Source organism: Patiria miniata, unplaced genomic scaffold, assembly GCF_015706575.1.
Source record: "Patiria miniata isolate m_02_andy unplaced genomic scaffold, ASM1570657v1 HiC_scaffold_7, whole genome shotgun sequence".
NCBI lineage: Eukaryota > Metazoa > Echinodermata > Asteroidea > Valvatida > Asterinidae > Patiria > Patiria miniata.
Window position 1 is genome coordinate 15,535,753 of NW_024037074.1, and position 21,692 is coordinate 15,557,444.

The 21,692-nt window shown below is 41.4% G+C and overlaps 2 protein-coding genes across 2 annotated transcripts; both read right to left on the minus strand.

Annotated features, from left to right (window-relative positions):
- Nucleotides 1-488: 488 nt before the first annotated feature.
- Nucleotides 489-8,042, minus strand: LOC119746246 (acetylcholinesterase-like). The gene is made up of 9 exons (XM_038223077.1): nt 7,679-8,042; nt 7,064-7,246; nt 6,262-6,421; nt 5,733-5,810; nt 5,216-5,334; nt 4,618-4,785; nt 3,557-4,179; nt 2,755-2,912; nt 489-1,212 (listed from the first exon to the last, which is right to left on the minus strand). The coding sequence occupies exons 1-9, from the start codon at nt 7,832-7,834 to the stop codon at nt 1,109-1,111; spliced, it is 1,749 nt and encodes a 582-aa protein (XP_038079005.1). The 5' UTR covers nt 7,835-8,042; the 3' UTR covers nt 489-1,108.
- A 657-nt stretch (nt 8,043-8,699) lies between these two features.
- Nucleotides 8,700-21,647, minus strand: LOC119744985. Its single transcript, XM_038221209.1, has 20 exons — nt 21,447-21,647; nt 20,976-21,137; nt 20,602-20,793; nt 20,048-20,210; nt 19,458-19,535; nt 18,489-18,607; nt 17,963-18,136; nt 17,471-17,643; nt 16,904-17,371; nt 16,363-16,532; nt 15,663-15,778; nt 14,129-14,308; nt 13,158-13,340; nt 12,628-12,787; nt 12,080-12,157; nt 11,440-11,558; nt 10,944-11,111; nt 9,881-10,512; nt 9,220-9,383; nt 8,700-9,075 (listed from the first exon to the last, which is right to left on the minus strand). Exons 2-20 carry the CDS (start codon nt 21,129-21,131, stop codon nt 8,975-8,977), a joined length of 3,594 nt encoding a protein of 1,197 aa, XP_038077137.1. The 5' UTR covers nt 21,132-21,137; nt 21,447-21,647; the 3' UTR covers nt 8,700-8,974.
- Between the last annotated feature and the right edge of the window lie 45 nt (nt 21,648-21,692).

The window sequence follows — 21,692 nt, forward strand, 5'->3', positions numbered from 1 at the left end:
CCTACCTCCATGGTTTAACCAGTAATACTTATAAGGTAGGAGTCCGATATTTGTAGGAATATGTCTAATTTGCATATGCCACTGTCTTTTTTGGGGGGAGAGGGTATCTTCATGCTGATGTTCGATGGAATTGATACGGTATATTCTTTAATGTGTTAAGTGTTACTCTACTGAATATGATTGAACCCCCCCCCCCCCCCCCACAAGGAAAAAAATCAGAGATGGCAATACTGTTTGAAAAGGGTGCAATGTATGCTTTGGGGACCGTTTTGTCAAGTCATGTCGGAATCGGTACAGACTACAAGGAGCCCTTGTAAACACACTGCTTTTTGCATAGTCAATACCAAAATGTTGACATTAGGCGTAATGTTTGCCTGCAGCGTACGGTGAAAGTCCTTGAACAGTTGGCATTTGTCTCTTGGTATTCATGAGCCAAAGTTTTACTGCGCGATGATGTCATATTTGAAACGTACACTGAGAATAAATAGTTCTGTCAATAAAACAACAAAGGGGGTCGTATATTTGCCTCATTACAACATTAAGTCAAATATATTTGTCACTGAATAGAAATTATGTGCGTACCTTATGGTGACTTTTGTAACGATCTTCAACGAGTTCAAGGACCGTCACGAGATCTGACGGGTTTTAGCGAGATTTCATGTAGGGCGCCAGTTGTTCAATCTAACTTTATATCACCGTCAACTTAAAATTCCTGTTCAGCATGTACATTTTCTGCGTGTCTCCTTAGTAATGTTGCACCTTTGTAGATTAATCTCCAAATGGCAAGAAACGGATGAAATCGTTTAACATAATGCCCTGACTACTCATTATGCCCCGTTTGCTCTTTGGGCTGATTTTACTCATTTCGCTGTTAACTGAATCAAACGTTTCTAACTACATAAGCCTACCACTTTCAATTATTCAGAATGTGGACGATGATATTGGAACCATACTGAGCTCTCATTCGTAACTCATTTAAAATATCAAAATAAAGTGAGGAAACACAATATACTTTTCTTGATGTCATGTATTAAAGTGGTCATAAATAACCTTGATCAGTTACACTGGAAAGTAGTTATGTCGAGCAAGATTTTGAACATTTCCGTGTTCACGTTATGAGTGTGTCTAGAGCGGCCATCCACGCCGACATATCGCTCTCTCTCCACCGTCTCGTCTCGTCTTCATACTCCGCCGTCGTCTTTTCCATCGGACCTGTCAGTTGATTAGATTAAACAAAAATCAGTTTCAATCGCACATCGTTGCTGAACTCACCGAGAAATATCTTGTGCTAATGTAACATACATTTGCAAACAAGCAAAACTACCAAGTTATTATGAAATACCTCCTTGATTCCGAGTCAATAATATTCTCATTCATTTTGTGAATTAAGGGCAAGTGTGCTGTCACTTTCAAAAAAATAAATTGTATTAACGTCTAATGATGGAAGGCTGACCATTATGTGTGGGTGGGAATGACGTTTTTTCCCCCAAATACTGCCTCGAATACCAATCTCAGTGAACGGGTGCACTCTGTCTCGACTGAAGGAGGGTCAATGAAATTTGTGGAGAACAGCCTTTTTCGTATGCCCCCATGTATGAACACAAAACTTAGTTAAACAGGTCAGTGTAACAATATAAAATACTAACCCCGAAATCCATCCATTTCTGAACATTACAGCTGAAGCTATGTTGTATATTAAATTAATACATTTATAAGAATGGATTTTAATTTACTTGTAAGTATTTCATTAAAAGAGGGCCGTGTATTTTTCAAATTATAATCTGAAGTTTAGAACATTTTGGTTTTAGTAAACACAATTCGTTTTAATGGGGATGGCGGTTTTACTTCTATCATGGAGTTTACGTCTTCATAGCTCCATGTGACCATCTTTACCCAATCCCCGTTTCCACGTAAGCTACTGCATAATAATGACTGCTTTGCCGTCGTATAGGCTTACGATCTTGTTTACTTCAGGATTATGGAGTATGCGTCAGCAAAAGACTGGTAAAACTGCTTTTGAGAGACGAACGGCAAAGGTTTTTTTTCTGCACAAATATTGAGCGGTTGCGTAACATTTCTGTTGGTGGTCGGGGTAGAAGACCTTCAAGTTAAGATATAACAAAGGTGTACACCCTGTCCAAATATAGCGCTCCCTTCAGGTATTGTTGGGTCCACGCTGGAGTCAAAATGAATATTTGCATGAGTGTATGAGTCTGAGTTGAAATCCGCCAGATAAACACATAGCACAAACCTACTGCACACTTGTTTGCAAAAACACCGTGTGGAATGTGAGTCTATAGTGCCGTGGTAATTTGTTATTTTTCCTTTGGTATTCAGGAGAGAGTGTGCACTATGAATAGCACGACAGATAGGTGATGGGATTGTGCCTTTGATGATATAATCATGGCAATTGGAACACGGTCAGAGTGTGTCACGAGAAAGATATTTGGCCATGGGGCCATCGCAGATTTGTCCTTTGAAAAAAATATAGGTAAAATAACAAGTAATGGCAGCCATTTTGAAACATTTGAAATGTGCTTGTTATCCTACCTACATTTTTTTTAAATGAGAAATCTCCGGTCTATAGCCTAGCCAAATTAACGCCTTTCTCATGACACACTCTTACTGTGTGCCAAATGCCATGCTTGTATCATCAAAGGCACAATTCCCCTAAAATATTCACCCTCTGCCCCACAGTAAAACACACAATTTTGTTAGGTTATGGTGGCATGCAAATGAGGCAATTCAACTCACCGAGCATTGTGAGGAGTCTAGGAACGTAGTCGTTCCAGAAATGACAGTATTTCTGTCGCAGCCCGCGCCCATTGCCGAGCTCGAGTGAGATATCCTTATAAAGCTGGTCAGGCATCGTGTATTTCGGCCACGTTGGGAGACTGGGGCCATTCGGATCTCTAGAGCGAAGAGGGAAGGAGAAAAAAAAGGAATAAGAATGGGAAAAAGCCAGGCCATGAACAAACAGTGTTGCTTTTCACTACTTTTGAAAAATATCAGAACTTTGGCGCGTAGGCCTATTTGACTTCGTTGCATGCTACGAGGTTGTTAACCTACTTGACCGGTAAAATATCGGTCGTGCCTTTCGATTTTCATTTTGAGTTATTCACTGAGTTTTGTTCTTATATATGGTCGTTATACTCCCAAAAGAGGTTCTAACCCAACACCGGGGAGATTCAACACGGACAACGCATGGAGCGCCACCAAGTGGCAGACCTGAGCACATAGCCCGGTTGCCAATGATAACCTCGCCCACAGTGTAGGCATTACTTTGTGCTTGCCTTTTCAACAGTGTTTCGAATGTGTCTTTTGGGGGAGGGAGGGGGCGGTATTCGTCACGGGTAGGAACCGGTCTAATGTCCTGCACAACAAGTATCTGTTTCTGGTCATTTTGTTTATAATGTTCCGTTTTGTGAATTGTGCTTGTATTCCCTGAATATATTTAATTTTCGGTTGTGCCTTTTGCTCAACACTTCTGAACATCGATCATTCGCTGTGATTTCACTTAATTCAAAACCACATTCGAACCCTTTATTTAAATTACCCAGTCTTAGCAAAGTTCGTCCAGTAGGTCATTACATCAACGGCAAGTTGTTTCTCCCTGTCTTCGGGAATCTTAGTCTTATAGAACAGCTCCTGGGCCCAGGCATTGCCGAAGACGTACGGCAGATCCTCAGCGTGTGCCGCGCCCATCCATCCCGGTCCCAGGGAAAAAACGTCCATGACCGACACGGTAGGGTGGTGGGTCATGTGGTACATGTACACGGTTGAGCCGGCTTTGAGGTGCGCCTTCGCCATCCAGTCTGCCGGAGCGATCCAACTCTGGTCCGTTGTTATCCGGACGAAGTTCTGCAAGTAGTCGGCGTGAGGGTCTTCAAGCTGATCGGTGGTGGAGTACACCGCGTCCAGGGCTTGGTAGACGGCCGGCTCGTCGGCTTGGTAGAGATACCTGGGTAAGGATTCCAGAAATTTGGTCCTGTTCATGTAGGGAGGTGTTGGGGAGTTGTAGGCCCTCATGTCGACTACGAGAGCGTAGGTGGAGCCCTCATCGGCCAAGGTGCCTAGGAGAATATCCACGTCAGTTGGGAAGTCACCGTTCATGAGAAGCGTCTCCGGGTAGTCTTGTAAGAAGAATCCATCCACCACAGGTTGAAAAGAGATAGTTACCTTATGATGGAAAATGAATATCAGATTGTTCTTGAATGTAAGATCCACTTTTAAAGAACTGAGGAGTAGGCGGGATGACTTGAACCATAACACGGGGGTGTACATCGAAAGACATTGCAAAAAATACAAAGGACGCAATTTTTAATCATCGAAGCACGATGGTATATTTTAAGAGTCCTCTTTGGATGTCTTTCAAAATTGAACATGTAAAATCCTTTATGTAATGGCGCTATTTAGATGGTCGTCACTACGAAACACAGAGGACACACAGCCCATCAGTATGTGCTCAAGTTGACATCGTGACGAAGTTGCATTCCTGCAGCTGGCATACTATATGAGCGCAGGTTAACTTTGCGACCTTTCATAACTCCTAACGCACTCAGTTACACGAATACAGACTCGTCACAGCCGACATTTTCGGCACGCTCAACCCTTTACCTTGAATGCCGTAGTCAGTAGTTCCCTCGCTGGTACGTTTTGCATACATTGCACCATCTCGGAGGAAGTACGGTTGGAGCAGCCTACGGAGGCCGCTATGTGCCCTGTTTCCTGGATCACTTCCTTTACGTCGCGACGATAGGCGAAGGTTGTCGTGGGGACACCACTCTATAAAAAAAAACCCAATGGAATGGGATGGCATACAGGATAACTTTTATATTGGTGTGCAATGGAGAACATAAAATAACATACCGTCTTTTTTGCCAGACACCGACACACAATGATTGTTCAATTAACAAAAAGAGAACGTTTGCTCGTATGAAATAGAATTGAACATTATTGCAAACGGTGATTGAAACCAATATTTATTCCAAACTCGTGTCTATTCAATCATGCAAAGTTTCCTGATCAGAAGCCACGCGTAATGTGTTGTCTGGTCTTCGTCAGTGTTGTGGGCTGAGCCAACTCCGCTGCGGAAACCAATCGCGCACAATATACATTACATGACAGTTTACATGGTAACCAATTTCTGCTATATGCAAATATAACCGTGCTTATACCAAATGTCTTCATATCAAGGAAATTAATTTTGGCATACTTGCATGATTGCTCTACGGAAGAGGCCGGCACTCCGCCTGGACAGCAGGTGCAGACCCACGCTACTCGCCCCCGCACTCTCACCAAAGATCGTCACTTTGTTGGGATCACCTCCAAAATCTAAAGAAGAAGTGAACCCAGTAAATTATACTAACAATCCAGTATCAAAATTAGTTTGGGAAATGATGACATTTTTTTCTCCGTTTACCCATTCACAGAAAGAAACATTGACAATGTCTGGTCTTATTGCAATGCATGTTTTGGTAAACCCCATACGGCAAAAGGCTTGAATTTGGTGTCCATCCTCTTTGTCGTGTAAATGTAGTTCTAACTATGTGTCGTCTTGATAGAGGACAGTGTCAATATTCTCGGAGGATATTCATGAGTATAGGTTTAAGTTGGTTGTCAGTCTGTCACGATAAATCTTGTGTTAATTCCCTGACAACGCCAGTTTGTTGCAAACAACCAGATAGGACTGTAGTCAGCCCGACAGACTGACGGACTCACAGAACACTCACTCTCTATGTTGTCACGGACCCACTCTAGCGCCATCACCTGGTCTAGCATACCCACATTTGCCGGAAGGTCATTATTGCCTGCAATTATTCACAAAATAAATCAGTATTGTCATTTTCTTTGTACCACTTGTTGTACCACTTGTTGAACCACACAGGGCGATATATAGCCCAACGACGAGGGCGAATAATTGTTGTCTTGACTGCTTGAAAATATTCTCATGAAACTTTTATTTTCGATCGCAGAGTGCACCCATAATCTCTTTTTTGAAAGAGCAAAATGTCACTTCATCATTCAGGGGACAAGACTTTTCAAAAGGGATAATTATTTACATTGTTAGATTGACAGATTTGTGTAGAAGAAATGGTTTCTACTGAGTTGAAACCCAATCTGTTCGAATGACATAATGTCACTAAACAAAATTGTTTTGTCTAGTTTCAGTCAAATAAAGTCACTTTGTACTCTTCGGAAAAACAAGACTATATAAAAAAGGAAGGATTACCCCTCCTCTCTTTTCGTTTCGCTACTGACCTGTTGTCATGAACCCGAAGGGTCCCAGACGATAGTTGACGGTAACCAGGATGACGCCGCCGACGGTCACCAGAGGGTAGCCCGTGTATTCTGGCATGGACCCTGATCCGAACACGTAGGCGCCCCCGTGGAAAAATACCATCACATCAGCATTAGCCGACTACAGAAGATGTCAAAATTTGGTACATTTAAAGTTTTCAATAAGTGCAGAAAGTTTTACCACAAAGTCATGAATTCCAAACCATACACACAAAAAAACACCCATATAACCCATCGACAATTCTATACCTTCGGAAGTTCTGATAAAGTTTAGTCGTACTGCTACAATCATTCGCGTCCTGAAAATGTGCGAATTTCTTGATGTGGTAAATTTTCTATTCAAGAGAACCTATATACAAACATAGGAGTCACCGACCTAATTTATATGGAGTTGTGACCGGGGGGGAGGCAAGTAATGCGGAACGGGTAGAACCTCCAACAAACCTCCACCCCCCACAAATGTGACCCCTTCCCTCCTTCCCTCCCCCTACTAAGAATGTTGCTAAAAACTATAGCTGTTCATTATTTATTGTAACTTACTGCGAGTTTCTCCGGAAATAAGAAGTCTCAAGTGTCTCCACTACTGTTGGACCCTAATTCCGCCACTTTGTGGCGCTGTTCATTTTGCCCTCATGCTTTTCGATTCATCCATGAACTCGCCGTTCAAGAACGATAAATCTTCCGTCAAAACGACAAACACCCCCTTACACTGCCCTCTAGCGACGCCTAAGCTTGCTAACTGACTAGTACCGAAGACTCTTACCAGGTTGTGAGGCACGTAGACGTGAACGAACAGACAATCTTCGTCGATTCCGCTCAGAGACGGGAAAGTCTGCATGCAGGCGGGCTTGAACCGCCGACACTGCCTGACACCGTCCCACGCTCGCTTCCTGATTGGCGGCCGGAATCGGTTCAGACCGATGGGCGGTTCCGCGTATGGGATACTCTGGAAAATCGATTTCAAAAAATCACACTTCCATAGTGACTTCGCCGTTGTGCAGCAAAGCTTAGGACTCAATTTGCTATAAGCACAGAAATCTGTTAAGCCCGGAAAATGTTGGCTTAGCGAATACAGGTTACCAGCCAAAATGTCATTCCATGTACACTGTTTGTGACTAGTGCTCGCCTGACTTTTGCTTAGCGAGTATACTTTGCTAAGCAATATCAGCTTGGTGAAATTCATCGCACATGCGTTCCTGATCCTGTATACGGAGACGTAGACACCAACGGTTTGAACAAGCTAGCTCAGAATTAGTCGTAATACTGGCTCTCTCGTGAATGGGCCATTTAGCGGTAAAGATATGACATTTGTAAGGTCTTACGATTAGAAATCTAAAATTTGGTTTCATTATGACAACCAGAAAGTTGATAACTTTACCTTGTAAATGTCGACTTCAGCGCTGACGTTTAGAAAGTCTGGATCGGTAAACTGTACGGTTTCACCTACGATCCAACCCTCGTTGAGTTGAAGCCTGGGCCTAGCGCGCACGGCTGTGACCGCTACCAATAACACGGTCAAACGGACCACAAACATCTTGCCTATCTTGAACTAACCACCTTACTCTACCGAATTTTAAGTGGACGTGGGCTTAATGGTGCAATATTGTACATACATTTGGTGCAACCATACATTAAAAGCCCCTTGGTCCTTCAGTGCATGACCCTAATATGGTAGTCTTGTCAACTACTGCAACATAACACAACCGAAACATCTGATGGCAAAGACTACTGATAAAATTATTATTTGAATGACAGCCACCTCCCCAATGTTGATTACTGGTCGGTGTTTGTGACTGATATCGACAAAAATAAAGGTCAAATATCCAGGTCAGTTATAAAACAATGCGATAACGGCATTCGATATGATTTGTGCAATTTTAATACGCTGATATAACGATAAGGTTATTAAGTTTGCAAGTAAACATAGCTCAGGTGGTGAAGATATAACTACAAAAACAAAACCAGTGTGCATAATAGAAGTATTGTTTTTGCGAAGGCCTTGCCCTTTTGCGAGGAATACTAAAATTCATTGTCCTCAGCGATATCAGCCTCACTGTGGTTGATGCGCATAGGCCTACAGTCATGTATTACCCCGAAAAGGGTAATAACGCTGCCGGTTTCATATGAAATTCGGACTCCAATGAAATCTGGTCTATTTTACCTTATATGAACACTGACTCTCACACTTGATCTGTCACTGTATATTGTTCAATTAGGCTTGCGCAATACAACCAGCGAGTTCGTATTTCAAAGAGTCCAAATTTCACACCACACCGGCATTGTAAATTTGATTAATTTGGTTAATGAAGATCAAAATAAATTTAAAAAGGCGAATCATCAGCGTTGATAACTTGGGAATTCATACACACAAAAGAAGATTGCAGGTCGTTAAACATCTGTATCATTCACATTAATGTTTTATTAGTGAATAACGTCACTTGGCATACTTTGTATTACGGCCACACCATAAAAATCATTAAAAACATACGATAAACCGATTCTGCAGGAACATCCAGAATTTTACCAACAAAATTGTAGTAGCCTTAACATCGCTCCAAATTAAAAATGAATGTTAACGTTGAATATCAGTCATTACAAAGTCTGATATACAATTACTTCTTGTTACGGAACGCAAGATCAAAGGCGAGAGTTTAGTCTCTTCATGAGTCGCTCTTTAGTGATACACTCCGTCCTCCTGGAACTCGGCTATGCACTGATCCACCTGGTTCTGTACCTGAATGAAGGCTGCGATACCTTCAGTTGGGGTCGAAATAACTGCAAAAAGATAGAGAAACAAGCAAAGTCGTTAGTCTTATTCCCAAGTAGGAACATTTCCCATAGGTTGCACAACAGAGAATGAAAAGCTGAAGAACGAATCGAAAGTTCCAACCAATTGAAACAAAGCTCCCAAATACGAACCATCGGAAGGAGAGACGAGTTTGGGGATTTCTTCGTTCCAGAACTTGACGTAGTCCTGACGGATACCGCCGGTCCTGGTTGGAAGGTAGACGGAGATCTCCTTGTACTGCTTCTGAGCTAGGGTGTACTCGGGCCAGTCAGGTATGACGCCATCGCTGGGAGAACTGGAAGGGGACAACAGTTGGAAACAATTGAGAGGATGGAGATCGAGGAGATCTGACGAGGAACTGGGTTAAACGCGAGGTTGTACGGGCAAGCTTCGGTCATGTGAAATGAAATCTTAAGTAATACTTTTTCAAAGCATCACTTTTGTTGCATTGTGCATGGCGCAAGAGGTAATGGGTAATTTTATATTATGAAACATCAGAGACAGAGCAACATCTATAAGCACAGCATGACATAATTAGTTTAAAAATATAAACGCTATTAAATACAATAAGTGATTTTCATTTTGCAACTTTTGAAATGACGGCTATTTATAAGAATCCACACTGCGATAACAATCATCGAAAGATACAGTCGAAATTTAAAAATGTTTGTAATATATTGTTGTCCCCAGATTTTTCCTTTTGATTTTAAAAATAGATGACTGCAGTTTTGCATTTTACTGTTATTGCTTATAACGTCTTTTGGCGTATGCTGAATTTGCAGAAATGTTTACCCTGTCTTTGCGAAGTTGGTCCAGTACTTCATGACCGTGTTGGACATCATCATCTCTTCAGGCAGTGGTTTGCCAGTCTTGTAGAAGATATCATCGATCCAGGGGTTACCAAAGACGGTAGGGATGTCGTCAGCATGGACCGCACCCAGCCACTTAGGGCCCAGGAAGAAGACATGGAAGATGGAGACAGTCTGCTGATGGGTCATCTGGTACATGTAGACCTTGGTGCCCTCCCGCAAGTGCGCCTGCGCCGTGACGTCAGCAGGCGCCACCCAGGTGTAGTCGGTCATCATGCGGATGTAGTTGTCCAGGTAGTCCGCGGCTGGGTCAGCAGCCTGGCTGTCGCTGACGTACTTGGCCTCGATGGCTTGTTTCATGGCGGCATTGTTGGGCACATCCCCGTAAGTGAAGACCCAGTTCGGGTAGACCTGCAAGAACTTGTCCCGGCTCATGGGAGGGGCCGTGGAGGAGAAGTAGGAGGTTAGGTCCAAGACCATGGCCATGAGGGCACCCTCGTCCCGCATGGTGCCGATCATGATGTCGAGTTTCTGAAAGTCACCGGCGGCCAGGATGTTCTCGGGCGAGTCGTGGAGGAAGAACCCGTCTACCACAGGTAGGTAGGCCAAATCAGCCTGCAACGAATCAAGATTCCAGTCATTTATAATTTATTGTTGCCTGTTGGTATGGCAATACCAGGCCCTGAGACGTGAATTAAGCGATATTAGGTCACAAACCAAAATCAGGACCAGTCTTGGGCCAAGTCTAAAAGGAGATTAGGCCGCGTTCGAATTACTTGGCTATATACGGCCGGCAATCTGAAGCCCTTAGACTCAGCCAGTCGGCACAAGCTTAGGAGAATACCTTCACATCTTCACATCATTTAGTTTTCGCAGATAGTAAGTATAGTACAAATTTTGCGGAACGTACTAAGTAGGCCTACTCGATGTACAATATATAATTTTTTATCTGAAATGAGAAATTAAATTTAGATAAATCGTGAAACATTGCATGGTTTTAAGCATCAAGCTGTATAGAGCTGATACCAATGGAACGTCAAACTGACCTTATAAGCCACGGACCGCAGTTCCCTCTGAGGCAACGCCTGCAAACAAGAGATCATGTCGGCCGAGCTTGCGGTGGAGCAACCCGCCTGCAGCGCCACGTCCTTCGCTTGGTTCTTGGCGTAGTCCATGGAGCGTTGATAGGCAAAGAACGACGTCGAAGTACCACTCTACCAAGGAAAAAAACACATAACAAAATTGAATGTTTCGACCACGGAAAACCAACTAGCAATGATTGTCATTGCGTACATGTATTTCAAAATATCAGAAGTCCTAATCAATATATTACACCACCCGTCAATTCGGTATGAAGCCTTTGCTTCTGAAACCAAAAGAAGCAATTAACTCAGCTGATTGCTGTGTGAGAATAATTCCAATGGGGCGATGCCATCATCGATCCCCATGTGCTTAAAGTGGGCGTGGCTACTTTCGGTTGGGTGGGGCGCACTAGCTATCTGCATAGCAAGAAGGCTCACAACAAAGAAGGTTTGTTCTTACCTCCATGATTGCTCGGTTGAAGAGTCCTTGGCTCTGTTTGGAGACGAGGTGAAAGCTGACGCTGGCGGATCCCGCGCTCTCACCGAAGATGGTGATTTTGTCAGGGTCTCCGCCGAATCCTGAAGAGCAAAAAAAAATTATTTGAACAATAATATTTACTTAAAGGTAATTGACACCATTTTGCAAACACTCAAAAATAAAATTGTCAAAATATTGGGAGTTAATTCTACTTGATTGTAAGTATTAAGGATTAAGCATTTTGCGAAATCATAGCACCTAGTAAAATATGTTGTCATTTTCGAGAAAAGAGGCATTCGCATCATTTCCTCGCGATGGTTAGTCCTAACCATCGCGTATTCAACAGAAACGTTCGCGTCCAGAAAAACAACAACACAGTTTTCTAAGTCAATGTGATATCTAATGAGATGAATTTCAACAGGTTAGGCCTAGTTTTTTTTTTTTTATAATCTGCTTCAGAACCATTTTTCCTTGAACCGGCAAAACACATATTTTTTTGCAAATGGTATCCAGCACCATTACCTTTCATCAAAAGGTATGTTTAGGTATTTTTTTCTATGAAAATTGTTTTATATAAGATAAATGTATTGTTTAAAACCATTTTCTTCTGATGCCAACTTACTTTGGATGTTGTCCTTGATCCATTTGAGAGCCACCACTTGATCCAACAAGCCCACGTTACCAGGAGCCTCGCTATCACCTGTCAAGAGATGACGTCATTGCAAATTCATTCATAAAATTGGAATCTGTTTTTTTTTTTAAAGTAATTAACGCTCACACGGTGTGTAGCTATAGCTCTAGCTCCCCCGTGCTCTTCAACAATTTAGATTTATTTCTCTTCTCCAAACGAACTTTGCATTCTGTACTAATTATATTTTCACGAAAGAAAGGTACCTTTTCTATTCAGGCACCTGCAGCCCCGTGAATAAGGTGTTTTCGTTTTGGATTGCTCCTGCATTTAAAAAAATGCACTAAAAAAAGTCCACAAATAGTTTGAAACTTGCAAAGTTAATATTCCACCGCAAAAGTTGGGTAAAGTTTTTTCTTTTGATATCGCATTCAAAAGTGAATAACATTTTGTATTGTTTTCTATCTTTTTTAGACTAAAACTCTGAAAGCACGAGAGAGCAACTTCAAGCATTTATGCTTGTAAACAGAACATCTACTGACCAGTGGTGAGGAACCCGAATGGCCCAAGACGGTAGTTGATGGAGACATAGATGATGTCACCGACAGCCGAGATGGGTTGGCCAAAGTACTCCGGCATCGATCCCATACCGAAGAAGAAAGCACCGCCGTGGATGAAAACCATCACAGCGGCCGTTTTGGACTAGGAAATAACGACAAAAAAATAAAAGATAAATTACAGTGTAAGGTGAAGACCCATTTCATTCACAACACTGCGTAATTTTCCCGGGAAAACACTTGTCATTTTTTCCCAACTCAACCTCGAATCTTCAGCCGATTCGGTGTCAATCAAATATACTGTCTTATCCGTAAGCCACAAAGAAAATGGATGTGATCAAGGATTTTTTTTGGATGGCCAGGTTGGCTTTATAGGTGTTGAGGTTAACATAATTGACCAATATCCCTCGAGTTTTATGAACTAAATTCTGCAGTTTTGTACGGAGTTATATCAGAAAAGCCTTAGCTATGTCAATAAATATTGGTTTGACAGAAGGAATCTTTTTGAGACTTACTGCTGTTTGAGGGCGGTAGACGTTGAGAAACAGGCAATCCTCGTCCATGCCGCTGAAGGAGACGAAGTACTGGATACAGGCGGCACCGTGTTTGGCGCAGTTACGGGTACCGCTCCACGAGTTGACTGGTACGGGGGGCTGGAAGCGCCTCGCCCCCACGGGCGGCTCGGCGAACGGGATGCCCTAACGGTCGGAGACAGGGTGGTAGAATTGTAATTAATAATAGACCTTTCTTAAGAGTTGGCACTTTTTGCCAACCACGCTTTGAGCAAACTATGGAAGGTCAACGTTGCCAAAATAAAATGTCTCAAAACATTATTACCCCTGTTCATCAGGCCATGAGATCTGTTTTAGGAGCCCAGTACCTTTTACCCCTCAGAGTGTATTGTGGTAAAGTGTCTCACCCAAGGACATAAACAACACCAATCAGTTTGTTCTACACAGAAACACGACAAATCGGCAACGAATACTTGACTTGTGAGGCAAATGTGATCATGTTGATCACATATTTCAACTTTTAAGAGCAAGTAAAAACAAAGAACAGTTTACACGAAAAACTGTTTCCGTTAAAACTTTTCAGAAAATTAGGCCTGTAGAAATTTGTGGAAATTGAATACCTCTTTCAATTTATTTTTCGAAAGAAAAAATATACACTTGCAATTTATAGCATGACTGGTGTCAGATTTGACCGGTATTTGGTCAAAGTTGTACCTAGCTGATCATAGCTGTCACTCAGCGGGGTAATTTCTGACAAAAGTTTTTGAGTGTCATTTTACATGAAAACAACATCGGGAGAGATACAAATATTCAATTTTTAGTTCATTTTTAATTTTAATTCAAGTTCAAGTTTATTTTCAAACTTTGGTACTCCACTAAAAAATCTGACAAACCATAATCCTACAATAACCATTCCTAAATTGAGAAACCCATATAACTAAAATAAAACCTGGTGAATTCAGCTCAAAACTCACTCTGTAGATATCAATCTGCTTGTCCACTTTCAAGTAGTCAGTTTCTTTGAAAGTCTCCGTGACACCTTCAATTCGACCGTTCAGGGTCTGGACAATCGGCCCGGCCATCGCGGCGCTGGCCAGGGCCAGAAGGCCCACGAACACGCTGAAAATCATCTCCCTAGTTCGGCGCTCAGTGGATCAACTAAACTGCGTTTACGACTCGGATATGTCGACTGCGCTCTTCAGAGTGGTAGGAGAAAGTGCCAGCTTTGGTCATAAATTTGGGTTCTCAGTCCTACGTCGTTCTATATCAGATACTGATAAGTTATGAAACAGGTGACATGGGCCGGGAAATCTATTTCTTGTATCTATATAAAATACGATAAACTTTTCATTTTGCAAAAAAAAAAAACACTTCTTGAGGTAAGTGCTTCAGCTGCCAATCACAAAGACTTGATGAGCCTGTCCATCATTAGCGTCTGACTCTTTGAGTTTGATGGCATTTTTTTTGGTTTTCATCATGATGTTGAAAAAGAGAAATTGCCGGGAATCAACACATCTGTTCGAATTCCCACAAGAAATAATTCTGTCAGTCACTGTTAACTACTGACTGGCAGTTCCGATACAGGAGCGTATCTCAACTCTTATCAAAGTGTATCATATTTCTGAAAACCGGAAGTTTTTTTGGTTAACTTAAAAAAAAATGTTACGGTTGTAGACGTAGTTGAGAGATAAACAAAGATTGAATCTTGAAACTCTTTCTTAAAAAGTCTGAAGTTTTATTAATAGCTTCAAAGCATGCATACAAAAAGGACATTAATACTAAGGGGAAAAATACTAAGGGGAAAAAGCATAATAGTGTAAAAGTAAAGAAAATTTGAGAAATAAAATATAAACCTGCAAAATTAGACATGAAACTCGTTATCCGAAAAAGGTGATTCGTAAATTCGTAAAGTGAACGGGAAAATTGAGTTTGTCTAATCACCAGAATCGTCAATGTACAAGAGGACCAACACCTTTGCAAGAATTAATTTCACTAAAGGCTGTACGACCAAATATTTACAAGTGAGTAATGCTTGATGACTCAACTACAACTTTGGACTGATGATCCAACTCATTGCCAATGTGGTAGATAAATGGGGAGAGATAATGATAAACAAAAATGGGGAGTCAGGTTGGCGCAGTGGTTTCTTTCCTTGCCTTCCACCGCTGTGACCCGGGTTCGATTCCTTCCCTGGTCCACATGTAAATTGGGTTTTCAGTCCCTGCCTGATTCCATGGCTTTTCCCCAGAATATTCTTCTGGGGTTTTCCTCCCACCTCTAAAACTGTAATATCTTCATTGTCTTCTCTAGACAGAAGTTCAGGCTTGCGAGCTCACAGTGCCTAGGGCGCTTTTGAGGATTCCTTAGTTTCAGTACCTGAAATACATGTATAATAATACTAATAATACTAATAATAATGTATTGTTTCAAAATTTGGCCAGGCTGATTTTCTCCAACCCTTTCACACAAGTATAAATATGTTCCCCACTCTGTCTCTTTTTCCTTTCACATGACACTCTTGTTATCCTTGAAGTCTTGGAAAGCTGCCATCCAGTCTGTCATATCCTGATTCCTCCATCGATCCACTTCAATGGCCCAGTCCTCTTCCATATCAGTAGTATTGGCTGTTTGAAAAGAAACAAAAAAAACAGTAACAAAAAGACATTTATAAAGTGCAAGCCCGCAACAGGCCTCCTTAACTGTCAAATTGTTGTCAACTGATGATTTCTAATAGTGGGTTCTGGATTAACTTACCACAAAAATAGTCCAAATTAAGAATTAAAAAAAAAATCCATAAATTCCCAATGCAAACACATCCCCCGGGACCACAAAATTAAGAATGGGCATTTATAAACCGCATGTATCCACCATTGTTGTTGTTCAAAGTGCTCAAGCAAAAACTAGTGTCGGCAATTATACAAAAAGTTTTAGAACCCCCCCCCCAAGTGTTAGGAATTATTCCCTTGCACCTCCACTCTATTCCCCTTTCAGCTAAAAGCATAAACATGACTGAAACTTAAAAGCAAGAGTGATTACTGAGGCACCACAAATTAAGAGAAAATCTGTCAAGAAAACTCCAAGAGAAGAGTGTTTCAAATAATGAAACATCCTCAAATTCTCTTTAACCAACTGCAATAGCTAAATTGACATCTACTCTGTTTATCCTTGCATTACAAACATCACAAATTATACAATGGGAAAAAATCACCTGTGAATGTTGCAAGTTTGGGTAAGTAGGAGTTCCAGAACTGGCACTCGTTGGCTTTGAGGGAGTTTCTATTCTTCATGTCTGGATTCAACTCCTTGTAAACCGGTGATGTGGGAGGCCAGTATGGGGTCCAGGGCTCTGCAGATGATGAAAAACCCTCATCTGGATTTCTGGTTTAGAGGAAAAAATTGTCAGATTTCAAGTTTAATGATTAACATCTCATTTTAAATGGAATTAACCTTTTTGGAGAACACAATTCTTCTCACAAATATGAATTTAATATGATCTTGTCCTCTAATTTTCTTGATTTTTGTGATAACCCTCTTTACCTAAAGAGAACAATAAATTCCAAATCCAAATATCTATTTTTAGAAAATGGATCTGTTGTGGCTGCAAAAAACTTGCAAGGTTATGTAGCTGAACATCACATTATGTAAGGTAACGAAACACAACTCATTAAAACCGTAATGTAACATGAAACATAACTGTAACATCATGTTTGGCTGTAAGGTGTTTTGAGACGCTTGATCTCTAAACTCACCCAGTCTTGATGAAGTTAATCCAATACTTGGCCATCTGAATGCCAAACTCCTTATCCACCGTCGGCTGATTAAACTGCCTCCTGTTATTAAGCCCAAACATGAAGAGGAAGGGAAGATCCTCAGCGTGCCCGACACCCAACCACTTCGGACCAAGCCCCCCTAAGCTGACGAGAGAATGTTCCGGGACATGGGTCAGATGGTACAAGAAGATGGTCCGATTATCGCTCCCCATGGCCCAGCGAGCGAAGGCATCTGTAGGACAAGCGAAGGCTAAGTCTGTCATCATTGCTACGAATGCTTTGAAATGATCGGCCGTTGAGTTATCGGCCACGGACCAGTCCAAGTATTGCTGCTCCATGGCACTATGAAGCAACGGATGGTTGTAGTTGTAGGTGTAAAACGGAAGTAGCTCTCTCAAATCTTGAAGGGGAATCTCAGGAGCTTCATCTGCGTTCAGGTAACCGGCCCTGTTGGTAAAGAAGGTCCAAGAATTTAGTGGGATTAAGTTTTAAGTTTCACCTCCACCTACTCTCTCTGTCCCTTATGCCCCGCCCACACAATCTTACCTGAGATAAGCTCGCAAAGCAAACAAAGTTCCCTCGTCTTGATTTGTACCCATAAGCAGCTTTCCTGGGTTGAGGGCACCCTTCTGAAGCAACACCTCGGGTTGATCGGGGATGAAGTCTTTGTCTACAACTGGCTTGAAAGGAAGGTCGTTGAAGACTGTGTCTGATATCAGCTGATCAAGAGAAAAAAAAAAACTACTTGAATGGAGACCACTAACATGCTATTTCTGTAACATAACTTACTGTGAAATAACAAATCATGCAATGGCATTTATTTGATTGCTTTCTGTTGTGATTGAGATAAAAAAAACAAATTCAAAAACATTTTTTTCCCGAGGTGAAACTAGAAGATAGCATTTGGAGAGCAACTGTAAGCACCAAGGCTATTGACCACTATGCAGACAGCAAAGCGATCCAAAGGTCTCGTGACCTCTGGATTCCAGTTTACGGGTCCGTCTTGCCTCTAGCTACGAATTCTAATGTCATCGTTACCTCTCTCTCTTGATTTGTGAGAGTTCTCTCAGATTGCAGAGACAGACAGGCCACCATCTCAACAGTAGAGTCAGTCGGACAGTCCACACGTCGAGCAAGGTCCCCAGCCATCATGACACTACGCTTGCTGTTTGGACTGGAGTCAATGGCCCAGGGTGACAAGAGGTTACCGCTCTGGTAAAAATGCACAAAAGGGAGAACAAAAAATTATAGCATACGCACTGGTCTTTAAAGCGCCCCAAACTGCGCTGTCTGTTACTCCCTGTACCGCCAAAAACCTGACATCCATGATTTTAAAATTCTGATGCACTTCATAATGCAGTCGTCCTCTAAGAATAAATATGTTTAGCAAACTACCTACCCAACAAATAAATACATGTTTGAAGTCATTCTTAGTGATACTTTTTGTGGTAATTTACAAAGTACCAAGGTAATAGGGACAGGAAAAAAGGCCACGCTTTGGACCTTAAATGTATAGAATGACACATTGTATTGCTACCTTAGGCGCAATCATTCACACGCTTACCTGCATAATAGCTTGGTTGAAGTATCCCTTACTGTGCGGGGAGAGCAGGTGAGCGGACACACTACCTGCTCCAGCACTCTCACCGACAATGGTCACCCTGGAAGGATCACCGCCAAACGCTGTGACAGAAAGACATAGTTGTCGTCAGTGAAAGTAATGTCGACTGCATGTAATGTGTTGCTTATTTAGCACTTTATATCTTAAGTTTCAAAGCGCTTTACAATTGATTATCCCTGTTCATTAGGAATGAGACCCTTTTGTCTGCAGCAACTCAAGATCAGAGCTATTTGGTCTGTACCTTCACAGGCACCCATTTATACTCCTTGGTGGAGAGACGCAACTGTAGTAAAATCTCGCCCAAGAACCCAAGCACTATGTTCCCAGTCAGGGTTCAAGACCACCTCCCACACAGCACACACGTCAAACACCGTAACTAATGGACTACAGCGGCCCCCATGGAACTGGCTATCTACAACTTGTTTCCGAGAGCATGGCATAAAAGTCCTTCAAAAAAACTTCCGATTTTTACATTTTCATAAACAAATGCTTGTTGAGCACCTGTATTTGGAAACTTTCAAAATTAAAGGACAACCTAAGAATTTGGGGGAAAATGTTACAGAGACTTTTCCCATTAGCCCCAACTCCATTGGGTGAGGAAAAGACAAGTTAAAATTTGAGGATTCACGACTACTAGGGTTAATAGAAACTGTCTAAAAAAAGCTTTTTTGTAAACGTTTGGAAGAGGGGAATGACCAAGTTTGCTGGGAGAATAAGCTAGCCCAATCTCTCCTGAAGACAGTCAGAGCATACTGACCGGAACGTCAAGTTTATACCTCTGGTTCTTTTCAGAACCATTCTCTTAGTTTGAGAAATTATTCACACATGGTGTTTCTGCAAACCTTTCATTATTTAGTATCTCCACCATGCAAAGCCTCAAATCTTACTAAGCCCAACCTCTAAGGTAAGTACCTGCAATATTTGTCTTGACCCATTTCAAGACTTCTAGTTGGTCCATAAGTCCGTAGTTGCCAGGAGCTACTGCATCTCCTGTAATAAGAACAGTTTTAAATACAAAAATGTGTCGGTAAACTTAAAAAAAATTGCCAAATGTGAAAATGGTACAATGAATCATCTCCTGCATTAATGCAGTTTGTTGAAATGACAAAAAAAAAATCAACCAAGGGATGTGTTGGACTTGATGCAAACAAAAGAAGCATTACCAATCGTTACACTTTTTTATTGTTAAAAATTGTTAAAATGACAATATTTATTCAAGTGACAACAGATTAAAATAGAATGAACAATCAGATCTGCTTTCCATGGATGTCAAAAAGTGAAACATGACTTATGCTTTCAATTTTTGTGCATATATATGTGGGATATCGTTTTCATTATTTGAGTTAGTGGACAAGTTCAAGTCTGGAAGAGTTCATATTTCTCAGAGACTGATGTTAAGAAATCATGTAAACCTTCTGAAAATGTTGAAAACAAAAAGTTTGCAAGGTTTCATGAACTAAATTTGCTTTGAAAATGGCATTCTGCATTTTTTTTCTCATTACCAGTGGATAGAAATCCATATAGTCCAAGGCGATAGTTGGCCGATACAAATATCATATCGTCAGCCAGTGCAACCAGAACTATGGGGTCATAGGTGCGTGATGTACTGAAGCCATACTGGTACCCACCGCCATGGAACCACACCATCACTGCTGCGTCTTTCTTCTGAAAAAGAAGAAAACAAACGTGAGAAACCAGTTTCAAAATGAGAGAGCTTTTATAACCCATTTAGTTGGAATTAAAGCTGGCCTTGTTCAAATTATCGAAGATTCTTGAGTCAGTATTCATAAGGGGGAAAAATATTAGGTTTATACTTTTTCTTTGTGAAATGTTGAATGGCTACTGGGGATAGAGTCTTTTCAATTCACTTCAGATATCTTTCAAGGGTGAAAAAAGGTTTTCATTTTCAGAAAGTTTCTTTTCAAAAAGGGCATCAGCTTGGGTTTGGAGGGGTTGAAAGTTGGTGGAAGTCTGGGTGGTTGAATTTTTGAATGCCTCATTCCCCCCCCCTCCACCTTGGTTCTGAAAAATCCTTGATCCATTGCTGCAGACTTACCACATTTTCCGGTACATACACATTCAGATACAGGCAATCTTCACTGCTTGGTAAAATGGGCTGTGCACAGCCGTCTCGTGCGTAGGTGGCATTCCACACCCCCTCCCATGGCTGACGTTCTTCTGGGGGCCTGAAACGTTTCGGTGGTTCGGCGTACGGCACGCCCAAGTAGACATCAATGTCTATGTTCACCTGGGGATTAAATCAAAAGAGCAAGAATGTTTAAGAGAGAAACTAAATTGATTGAATACAGTAATAACTTGAATGGTTGATCATTGAAATAACAGAGATGTCACCTTTGAACATTTGGGGTTTGGAATTAATAATAGGTACTTTTAAAGTCCTATTTGACTAAAGATAGCAATTACACTTACTCTAAGGAATCGAATTTCTCTAAAGTTCTCCGTTTTTCCAAGGAGTGTCCCCTGTGACACGTTGACCACAGGATCGGCGGCTCCTTGCTGAAGCAAAGCCAGCACCACAAACAAGAAGAGAGTCAATGCATTGAAGGTGTCCATCACGATGGTCATCTGAAACTACATAACATCAAAACACAATTACAATCCATTACAAGCACATCAAGTTTTATGGGAATTATCAAGAAACATTTCTTAAGTCTTAAGTGGCAAAATTTATGTACTCAAATGTTTATCTACAATCCAGGACCCATGAAGTTGGTATATGCCCCAAGCAAATGTTGTGCACCCTTTATCCCTAGTATGGGGAAAAGGGCAGCTTTCCAAAACATTTTGATGGTTCAGCGATCAGTGTATCATTGGCTAGCTTGGCTAAAATACTTAATAAAATTTGAAGAAAAAAATAATAAAACAAAAATCATGACTTACCTCGCTTATGCATTTACCCACTCTCCTGAATTTAAAATGTATTTCAAGTTGTAAAGGGCACTTACGTTTTGTTTTAGAAGACCTCTTCCCCAATCACAACTGTTATCAGGTATTTTGGTTTGATCTAAGGATTTGTTGTCCGGTTGGTTAGGTTGTCTCCTCAACGGAGGACCAGTTATCTTTGATTATACATATTAGTACGTTTATCACATTCATTATCGTTTTATGTCATTCCGACTGCCTATT

Bases quoted from the DNA above. Each gene is read 5' to 3' on its own strand.
- LOC119744985 (XM_038221209.1), bottom strand. From the start codon at position 21,131: ATGACCATCGTGATGGACACCTTCAATGCATTGACTCTCTTCTTGTTT. The intron at 17,644-17,962 runs GTAACGATGACA...TCTCTTGATCAG, and splicing joins TCACAAATCAAGAGAGAGAG to CTGATATCAGACACAGTCTT. The intron at 10,513-10,943 runs GTCAGTTTGACG...GATTCGTTGCAG, and splicing joins TGCGGTCCGTGGCTTATAAG to GCTGATTTGGCCTACCTACC.
- LOC119746246 (XM_038223077.1), bottom strand. From the start codon at position 7,834: ATGTTTGTGGTCCGTTTGACCGTGTTATTGGTAGCGGTCACAGCCGTG. The intron at 5,335-5,732 runs GTGAGTGTTCTG...CTTCTTCTTTAG, and splicing joins GGTCCGTGACAACATAGAGA to ATTTTGGAGGTGATCCCAAC. The intron at 2,913-3,556 runs GTAATTTAAATA...TCTTCGCTCTAG, and splicing joins ACGAACTTTGCTAAGACTGG to AGATCCGAATGGCCCCAGTC.